The following is an 11,245-nucleotide window of genomic DNA, read 5'->3' on the forward strand; positions in this document are numbered from 1 at the left end:
ATATCAAGTCCCTGTGTTATCACAGCAACAATATCAAGTCTCTATGTTATCATAGCAACAATATCAAGTCCCTATGTTATCATAGCAACAATATCAAGTCCCTGTGTTATCATAGCAACAATATCAAGTCCTTGTGTTATCACAGCAACAATATCAAGTCTCTGTGTTATCACAGCAACAATATCAAGTCCCTCTGTTATCATAGCAACAATATCAAGTCCCTGTGTTATCATAGCAACAATATCAAGTCCGTGTGTTATCACAGCAACAATATCAAGTCCCTATGTTATCATAGCAACAATATCAAGTCCCTGTGTTATCATAGCAACAATATCAAGCCCCTGTGTTATCACAGCAACAATATCAAGTCCCTGTGTTATCACAGCAACAATATCAAGTCCCTCTGTTATCATAGCAACAATATCAAGTCCCTGTGTTATCATAGCAACAATATCAAGTCCGTGTGTTATCACAGCAACAATATCAAGTCCCTATGTTATCATAGCAACAATATCAAGTCCCTGTGTTATCATAGCAACAATATCAAGTCCCTGTGTTATCACAGCAATAATATCAAGTCCCTGGGTTGAAGTAGATATATACATAGATATAAATAGCATATTTTAGAAATATTTTCAGGTATAATTTACAACGTTATTTGACAATGAAAATTGTGCATACTGCCCTGTAGAAATAAAAATATTGATGATATACATGTATTATATATTCTATTTAGAGATAGATGGAAGAAGTAGACAAAATATTCCTGATTAACTTATTCCATGAATATTGAGAATTGTTGTTTATTGAATTTGGTTCCTATTAGTGCTGGAATTCTTCTGGTATGTCTGAGAATGGAACGATAATGAAATTGTCTTGAAGTTCGCAGGTCGGAGCAGGTCAAATAAATATCATCATCTATTAACTTTATCCAAGTTTTTACAATTTCCTGTTTTTACAAACTAGGCCAAATTAACTGAAGATTTATAACTGTACTCAAATGATTTCAATGGTATCTTAGAAAATGATTAGACAAGGCGTTTTGGGGTTTTATGGGGCGTATTCACTCTGACTATCCATTTGTAAAATGTGATTTATGGTCTAACGACTATAGTCAAGTTAGATTACACAACTTGACAATAAAAACCTCGTTTGAAATATCTTAAAAGTTGGTCAAACACCGACACGGGAAATAAATTCTTTGTTAAAACAGAGATAAACATGATTTAAAAGATGGCTTGAGTTTCAGGGATATCTTCAAAGCGATATTCGAGACGTTATCAATAGATTTTAATAGCTTCAGACATATTTTGATATATTGGCAATTTCGGTAAAATACGATAAAATTTGACATTTTGATGAAGTGGCCAGAACGTCTAGTCTTTTATGGTTTATGTCGTTCACCAGGGGATTTCCCCGGATTACTGGTGCTAAAATTCGATAACCAATAAAAAAAAACAAAAACCGCAGATAATATCTGAAATATTTATAAACCAAAAAATATATTTCTACTTATTCTACAGGTTTCAACTGAAAATATCCAGTCTTCACGAGGTCCATCACCAAAACTAGTTTTAGCTATTTACTTAACAATAATACATTCTGTTTTTTATTAACCCTTTTAAAACAAATTCAGTTTGATCAAGTAGATACATAGATATAAATAACATACTTTAGAAATACTTTCAGGTATAATTTACAACGTTTTTAATTAACCCTTTTAAAACAAATTCAGTTTGATCAAGTAGATACATAGATATAAATAGCATACTTCAGAAATATTTTCAGGTATAATTTACAACGTTTTTAATTAACCCTTTTAAAACAAATTCAGTTTGATCAAGTAGATACATAGATATAAATAACATATTTTAGAAATATTTTCAGGTGTAATTTACAACGTTTTTAATTAACCCTTTTAAAACAAATTCAGTTTGATCAAATAGATACATAGATATAAATAACATACTTTAGAAATATTTTCAGGTGTAATTCATGACGTTTTTAATTAACCCTTTTAAAACAAATTCAGTTTGATCAAGAAGATACATAGATATAAATAATATACTTTAGAAATATTTTCAGGTATAATTTACAACGTTTTTAATTAACCCTTTTAAAACAAATTCAGTTTGATCAAGAAGATACATAGATATAAATAACATACTTTAGAAATATTAGTACCGTCTCTTTAAGTCATTTAACCGGTCCTCGTCCTTTAAAACTTGTCTTCAGTTACTGGTGATTTAATCATGACAGAATATTAATTCAATATAAATGAATGAACACATCAAATTAGATTAAAGCCTTGATTATCGAATTTTCTAAACGTATTTTTGCTGGAATAATGGATATATTCGACAAGTTCTGCCTCTTTTCAATTTAGTAAAATATCAAGTTTTTTGTTGATTAAATGATGTAAGCCGTATTTCGACGTATTAATGTTTGTATACGATCATATAAAAAACACGATTTCCATGTTGACCCCTGTTTCAATTCAAATCAACAAAATTCATAATCAAATAATATTACCTGTTAGAACTTGATAACTTCAATAAAAACCATGGAAATAAGACAGCCTCGAGCTAGTTATCTGATAATCGATCAAATTGTACCTTAGAGATCCGATATATAGATCCGATATATACTGAAATACGGTGGATAAAGTACACTAGGTCCGATAAATACTGGAATACGACGGATACTATACGATATATCCGATAAACACTGGAATATGGTGGATACTGTACGATAGATCCGATATATACTGAAATACGGTGGATACAGTACAATAGATCCGATATATACTGGAATACGGTGGATACTGTACGATAGATCCGATATGTACTGGAATACGGTGGATATTGTACGATAGATCCGATATATACTGGAATACGGTGGATACTGTAAAATATATCCGATATATACTGGAATACGATGGATACAGGAAGATATATCCGATATATACTGAAATACGGTGGATATTGTACGATAGATCCGATATATACTGGAATACGGTGGATACTGTAAGATATATCCGATATATACTGGAATACAATGGATACAGGAAGATATATCCGATATATACTGGAATACGGTGGATACTGTAAGATATATCCGATATATACTGGAATACGGTGGTTACAGTACGATAGATCCGATATATACTGGAATACGGTGGATACTGTAAGATATATCCGATATGTACTGGAATACGGTAGATACTGTACAATAGATCCGTTATATACTGGAATACGGTGGATACTGTAAGATAGATCCGATATATACTGAAATACGGTGGATACTGTAAGATAGATCCGATATATACTGAAATACGGTGGATACTGTAAGATAGATCCGATATATAATGAAATACGGTGGATACTGTAAGATAGATCCGATATATAATGAAATACGGTGGATACTGTAAGATAGATCCGATATATAATGAAATACGGTGGATACTGTAAGATAGATCCGATATATAATGAAATACGGTGGATACTGTAAGATAGATCCGATATATACTGAAATACGGTGGATACTGTAAGATAGATCCGATATATAATGAAATACGGTGGATACTGTAAGATAGATCCGATATATAATGAAATACGGTGGATACTGTAAGATAGATCCGATATATAATGAAATACGGTGGATACTGTAAGATAGATCCGATATATAATGAAATGCGGTGGATACTGTAAGATAGATCCGATATATACTGAAATACGGTGGATACTGTAAGATAGATCCGATATATAATGAAATACGGTGGATACTGTAAGATAGATCCGATATATAATGAAATACGGTGGATACTGTAAGATAGATCCGATATATACTGGAATACGGTGGATACTGTAAGATATATCCGATATATACTGGAATACGATGGATACTGTAAAATAGATCCGATATATACTGGAATGCGGTAGATACTGTAAGATAGATCCGATATAAAAGTTATTCTATGAGTAATTCTATATGTTATTCTATAAGTAATTCTATATGTTATTCTATAAGTTATCAATATATTTATCAATTTGTCAAGTTTCGTCTCAGAATTCAGTCACTCGCTGCTGGCTCTGTCAAACTATGTTAAATTCTGTCAAACTCTCAAGTATGTTATTTGACTGAAATTTGACTGTTTTCGTCGTTAATTCTTCAACTTCACGCCTATGTTGCATCTGAAGATTAATTAATCAGAAAAACAATCTGGGTATTCTATTAGTTATTATTATTGTTACTTCCAAAAGATATAGCCATCATAGTAACACTGTATTTTAGCTTTGTCACTTTTACAGAATTCTCAGGGTTTCCTTAATATTTTGTAATTCATTCCTTCTGTTTCAAACGGTGATTCCAATGGTATTCCACACTTGATATCTATGTCGGTAATAGTGCATCTTTCAAGCAATCTTCCTAATTCGGTGTATCTCTTTAAAATATACTTCAATATATCACTAATATTAATATTGCCAATCCTTCATGATTCTAATCCCAGCAAATTATTTTCATTCTCCAGCGATCAATTGTTCGAGCGATTTAAACTGCGGGTATAATTTCATAGGATAAAATGTCTGTCTGAACGACATCTGTCGAATTGTTTCGATCGTTTAAATAAATAGCTCAAACACAGACTGGAGTTGTTCAAGACGGCAATAAATTGTTCCTGATATTTAGAATTCGTTCCAGGAACTGATGAAGGTACGGAATGGTTTGCAGAATGAACGAGACTATCGTAAACAAATTGTGCTAATAGAAGTTACCAATAAAATACTAGTGATATCGAGAACAATTGATAAAATCTATTTAAAGACAATTGAATTAATATCGAACAAGATTCAGAATATTGCGTAATTACTTTTTACCTTGATAAATTTCTAAACATTTTCAACTGTCAGAAAAACGTCTGGAAAACGTTTTACGACACGTGACATTCATCTCACAATCCAAGTAACCTGTAGTAAAAACGTCATTTCACATTTTGTATTAAGTCAAATTATTGGTGGTTACAGAACTGGGAATGTAAAACCTCCGAATACCTGAAACAAACCTCTAGTTAATAAACAGAAGCAGTTCGTAACCACCAATATCGTTGAACTTTTAGAAAAAATCACAAACGATCGCAGTTTTAAATATGATACAGAAGATCAACCTATAGAGCCACGGCAACTTAGAGACATTTCCATTCAATCAAACCACTAGTTATAACAAGAGACGAGTTGAAGGAAGTAGACCTGACTTGGTTCCGTATAAAATTTAATCTGTGTTTAACAAGTCCTCATTTATCTTATCTTCCTTCCATCATTCTCAGCTAGAACTTTTAATATCAGCTAGAACTTTTAATATCAACTAGAACTTTTAATATCAACTAGAACTTTTAATATCAACTAGAACTTTTAATATCAACTAGAACTTTTAATATCAACTAGAACTTTTAATATCAGCAAGAACTTTTAATATCAGCTAGAACTTTTAATATCAGCTAGAACTTTTAATATCAGCAAGAACTTTTAATATCAACTAGAACTTTAAATATCAACTAGAACTTTTAATATCAACTAGAACTTTTAATATCAGCTAGAACTTTTAATATCAGCTAGAACTTTTAATATCAACTAGAACTTACTTTTATTATCAGCTAGAACTTTTAATATCAGCTAGAACTTTTAATATCAACTAGAACTTTTAATATCAACTAGAACTTTAAATATTAGCTAGAACTTTTAATATCAGCTAGAACTTTTAATATCAGCTAGAACTTTTAATATCAGCTAGAACTTTTAATATCAACTAGAACTTACTTTTATTATCAGCTAGAACTTTTAATATCAACTAGAACTTTTAATATCAGCTAGAACTTACTTTTAATATCAGCTAGAACTTTTAATATCAACTAGAACGTTTAACATCAGCAAGAACTTTTAATATCAGCTAGAACTTTTAATATCAACTAGAACTTTAAATATTAGCTAGAACTTTTAGTATCAGCTGGAACTTTTAATATCATCTTCATTCAGTTCGACTCCCTCACTAACTCACTTAAAAAATCACGTGTCTTGTAGTGTTTCTATTTTCCGAAATGAAAGTATACACTGACTCGACCTGCGGACTTGATTTTACTTAGTTTTGTCCAGATTTGTTACATTGAAGATCGTGCGACGTTGCATGTAAACTGTAAAGCCAATATGAGTATCACAAAACAGGTTTGATTGGGTGACACAAACACACGCAGAACGCACAAAGGAGTCAGAAGTAACGTGATGGCCAGTACCACGTTCCACGTTGTCAAGTACAACCAAACATGCGATTGGCTAGTGCAAGTATTCACTTCATTTCACTTCCGCGTCATTCAGCTTAAATTTCAGTTAATAACTTCCGTGTAATAACACAGGCCTATTCAGTGGTTCGGGTAATGACTGGTTTTATAGAAAGTCTATCATTTTCCTATAAAAACCCTGTTGTAGTATATAATAGTTGATATTGACTAAACACTGAAAGTTTCCCTACAATTCATTACATTCTATAATCATAGTATTCAATACAAACCACTCAACCAAAACTCCTCCCTCCCCGTAACAACCGATTTATGATTAGAAATACCGCCAGTAAATTGACTGGTCCCGCATCACGTCTATCGTTTCCGTCTAAAACCAATCATCGTATTAGCTAATCTAAGTATCCATTCCAAACTATCCAGCTAGAACTCCGGCTTGAAATAAAGGAAACGTTTTTACGAGGAAGTTGTCGATATCCGTTCAAACTCCGTAATGAATAGACTTGCAGTGGTGGCGGTTTCCTCTCTGTAAAAACCTAATGAATACTTGAGTTGTGTTGACTAGTTCCTCTCTATCTCTTAAAGTTCTATAGAATTTCTAACGAGCTGTCGTCTCCATTATTTAATTAATAGGAAGCGATAGAAGGAAAGAAAGAGAGGCGTTATGTAGATCTGTTCTCTCGATATTGATCTAGTACAGTAGATTACCTTAAAGATGGGAGGCCGAACAAATGATTAACTTATAGCGTCTAATAGATTTTCTTAAGTGGACTAATTTTCAGTCCATATCGATAACGAGGAATAGGACCTGCCCTAGTGTCATCAAGCTGGCAATCTCACGAACTAGGATTTAAATCTTGGCTTGATTATTGATTAACATTGTACAGGACCACAAAAAAATAATTTACATTCTCTTAAAGTTAGGTTTTCAATCACAGGGACATGTTCCCAAACGACAGAAAACTTTGACCAAGATAACGACAACTCGTCTTTAGATGTAACATTCGACAATGATAAAAATTATCATCTATATCTGTAGATGTCTGATTTATGATAAAAAGGAAATTGTGTACATGAAAAGACTGAGGACGGTTTGAATACCAACATGTAGTTGACATTCAAACTATAAATATAGACCAACCAGTCCATGCTTTGAAGAGGTTCCAGTGGTCTCCTCAGAGGTTTACAGACTGAAGTAAGAATAATTAAGTTAAAGCTAGACTGACGTAGAGGGTTTTGATCAACATCCTTCATCGTTTCAACAACTGTTAATGTCAGATTTAAACCTTAAAAAGGTCATAGCATTATCGTTTTCATTATTTTTATAATTTCATACGACGATCAGTGTATCCTTTCCAATAAATAACTCGGATCGTATTTTGTTATTAAGATTTAGTGTCATTCATTGAAGATATTTTCAGTTCAGTAGTCCAGTTTGATATAGACTGTGAGAAAGGTAATAATTTCCCGGAAGTTACAACAAACTTCACTGAATTTTAAATCTTAACAATCACGTTCTCGAGTTCTGTCAACTTGTAAATTGAAGAATTAGGATTCTCTCTTCCTTTAAAAGATGAAAATTGAATGATGTAAAGAAAGAAATATTATGATGAAGAGATAATGACGGTAGATAATGACGAAGTTTAATGATAATGATTTTATTAATGATTATTTGTTGAAGGTTATTTTAGTACCAAAATAGATACAACCAACAGATAAGTTCGTTGATTTAAGAAAATTATGTTGACAATGTAGAAAAAATTATCTTTTCTTATTTAGGTAATGTACAATAATTACGTGCGTCTATTTTCTCCATTCTGAATTCCAGGCTGCGTTTCCTGATAACTCTTTACAAAACCATATTGATAATATCAAAAACTAGAATTAAAACTCGATTACTGCCTGTTACTATGAAGATTAACAGAAATACACGTCTGCAGTATGAGATGAACCCCAGACCGAATCAGATCCATCAACTGTAAAATATATTTCACAAAGTATCTGTCATAAACAAGACGAGTACCAAATCAACAAGAAAATACAAACTTCATTAAACATTTTAAGACCCATTTATAACCATTTCAAGTTTCATTTTAGACACAAAACCAATCAGATTTTCCGCGATAAAACTCGGGGTTTTAAACGGGTATTTGATGTGAAGCGATAAAAGCGCTGCTAGTTTTAGAAAGTATAGATAATAAAACTCTAGCCACTGTGAAGATAAATTATGGAGACAAAAACTCTGTTTAATGAAGTGATCCGGTTTAGAACATGACAGGATTCTTTATAGTGTTCTGTTTATTCACCATTTAAATTTCCACACCCGATTCCTGTAACGCATCTAAAGCCTGACGCACACGATTAAAACATTGTCTGTCGTGTACGTCAACAGTTGAATTCTGAGAGGGTGGGGGTAGAGGGTAGGGGGTAGAGGGTAGAGGGTAGAGGGTAGGGGGTAGTGGTAGGGGTAGGGGTAGGCGGTAGGCGGTAGGGGGTAGGGGGTAGGGGGTAGGAGGTAGGGGGTAGGGGGTAGGGGGTATGTGTTGGAGGGTTTTAGGGGGGACGCAGGATCCACACATTATCAAACACATTGGCGACGGTAAATGTTGAAGTGTTTTAAAAGTTTTCTTCTCGATAAGAACCAGAAGATCAATATTGGTTAACATGAGACGTAAAACACCATTCATTTCTTAAACATAAAACAAATCCACTGTACATTTAGTAAAAATATATTCACTGTATAATTATTTAAAATGTATTTTGCTAATTTATTGAAAAGTTTTCTGATTTACTTCCATTTTTAACAGTATTATTTACGAGCGTGTTGTCTTGTGAAAAACAGAAGTAATTTGATGTCTGTTTCTTGTACCAGGAATCGATTTTCTGACAATTTGAAAACCTTATGAATAAAAAAGTCGTTAGAAAATTATATATGTAGAATTAGAAATATCTGTTACGAGTTGGTTTAAACATGGTGAATTGATGTCATGTTATTGTCTATCATTGACTTTCATGACTCGAAACGAATGTCAATAAATTTACAATTAAAATCTTATTTACCTCACTGCACACCGTTACCCGTCTTCAATCAGAGTGACTGATATTATTTATAATATACTGATTTTATTATATATAATTTTATAATACAGTATCTCAATAGCAAATGGTGGATCTTTGTATTTGACAATACCCTATCTCTGGGCATGAATATCACATGCAAACAAGCCATTATTTAGTTTGAGGCAAAAAAATGGCACTTCTTGTCCGAATCACCTGAATAAATTTTGAAACATAATGTGTGCTATGTTTATATTTTCATCAAGGTAAATACATTGTAAGACTATCAGTACTATTTTGAGGCTGATATTTTCATAATTCTCATAAAAAAAAAATAATGGACAAAATTAAAAAAAACTGTTTAATTTGCTCATACAACGCCTTTTTGAAGTTATTTTCTATTGCCTATCAGAGGCCAGAAAAAAGCAGCACGTTTTGGACTATGTTGGGTTGACAAGCGTACAGAGTAGTAATCAAGACACTAGTAATAGTAATTGAAACTCACTAACTAGTGACTGATTACTCGCTCAGTCAATCTGCTTCGTTTATAGCAACAGGTAAGTCGACTTGTTGAAATTTCCTTAAATTTGAAAGTATTTAATTCGTTTATTTTTCAATAAACACCCCCACCTTGCCAATTTATCATAAGAAAGAATATATTTATGTTACGAGTATAGTAGGACTCGTAGTAAAAATCCATTGCAAAGTTTTGTTGAGATACTAGACAAAGCTTACCCGTCAACCAGAACTTAAAATAAGCAATATGAATGGAAAAGATGAATTTTATCCTTTTCTCAAATTACTTGAAATATTTTATGATAAAGGACGGCAAGTAATCTCCCCTCTCCCCATTGGCTTATTCTGTGCGACCCCTCCCCAGCCCTCAAACAACCCTCCCCCAACACTCCCCAACCCCTCCCTACCTTAACCCCTCCCTCCGATTACCCTCCCTCCCCAACCCCACCGTCAAATTATGTATCTATGATAAAATTCTTACAGTGATTGTTGTTCCAGAAAGATATGTCATATTTAAGTTAAAGGGACAAATGCACAATTTTGGGGGGTTGATTTGGGTTTCTGAGACTAAGGTATGATTGGTCCAAAACATGGCGCACCTTTCCCTAAATGTAATCACAATGACGAAACTATGATTAGAACAGGGGTTATTTGTAAAAGATTCAATATAATATTAGTTTACACATCTTCGCCACTATCAGTTTAATAACACATTGATAACATTTTAATTCATATTTTTGTCTTGTTTCAGTTCAGGGGACTCGATAGCGGTTTTTACTATTGAGTGAATACACCATGGTTGGGATACCATCCCTGTTGAGGTTAGTATAGATGTACATAATAACGGTATAAATGTCTGCATTATACATGCAAATAAACCACACGTGTATAATCCTTGCTTGAAAATAGTCCTTATGTTTCATCAAGCGTGTTTGAGTTAGTCTGATGATATGTAACCTTTGATACAGCAGTTAATAGATATGTCGTCAAGTCTCCTCTGTTGTTGCATACCTATTTGTAGTGTGTGTTGAGTACATATATTTGACAGGTGTGGCGCTAGGCAGGGTATGTTTACTCTTCTAGACGCCAGATACCACTTTTCATTTTGAAATACTTACTTCACTTATAACTGATATACTTCCTCACATGAAAAGTTTATTAGTTGCTATCAATGTGTCGTCGGGTTTGGTTTTGCTGTAGTATATTTTTGTTTTTATTATTTTATTTTTTTCTAATATTTCAGGGTTTCAAGAATAGTAGCTCGTCTTTAGCTACGGACAACAACGTCAGATATGGTGTACAACTTAGGTTTTTGGAGGTAGTTCATACGGAGCAAAATTTTCACGTTTTCGGGTTGGGCTCTCGTGTATTTAGTTATGGCAGCCT

At 32.9% G+C, this 11,245-nt stretch overlaps 2 protein-coding genes across 2 annotated transcripts; one reads left to right on the forward strand and one right to left on the reverse strand.

Moving 5' to 3' along the window:
* On the forward strand, window positions 1–627 carry LOTGIDRAFT_135095 (hypothetical protein; the record flags this gene model as incomplete). The annotated part of the gene is made up of 1 exon (XM_009068887.1): window positions 1–627. A coding segment is annotated over one exon (627 nt), but the record flags the coding sequence as incomplete, so codon positions are not given.
* Window positions 628–2,704: 2,077 nt separating this feature from the next.
* LOTGIDRAFT_135068 (hypothetical protein) lies at window positions 2,705–3,988 on the reverse strand (the record flags this gene model as incomplete). The annotated part of the gene is made up of 1 exon (XM_009068888.1): window positions 2,705–3,988. A coding segment is annotated over one exon (1,284 nt), but the record flags the coding sequence as incomplete, so codon positions are not given.
* Between the last annotated feature and the right edge of the window lie 7,257 nt (window positions 3,989–11,245).

The sequence above is a fragment of the Lottia gigantea genome, assembly GCF_000327385.1.
Source record: "Lottia gigantea unplaced genomic scaffold LOTGIsca_95, whole genome shotgun sequence".
NCBI classification, from domain to species: domain Eukaryota; kingdom Metazoa; phylum Mollusca; class Gastropoda; family Lottiidae; genus Lottia; species Lottia gigantea.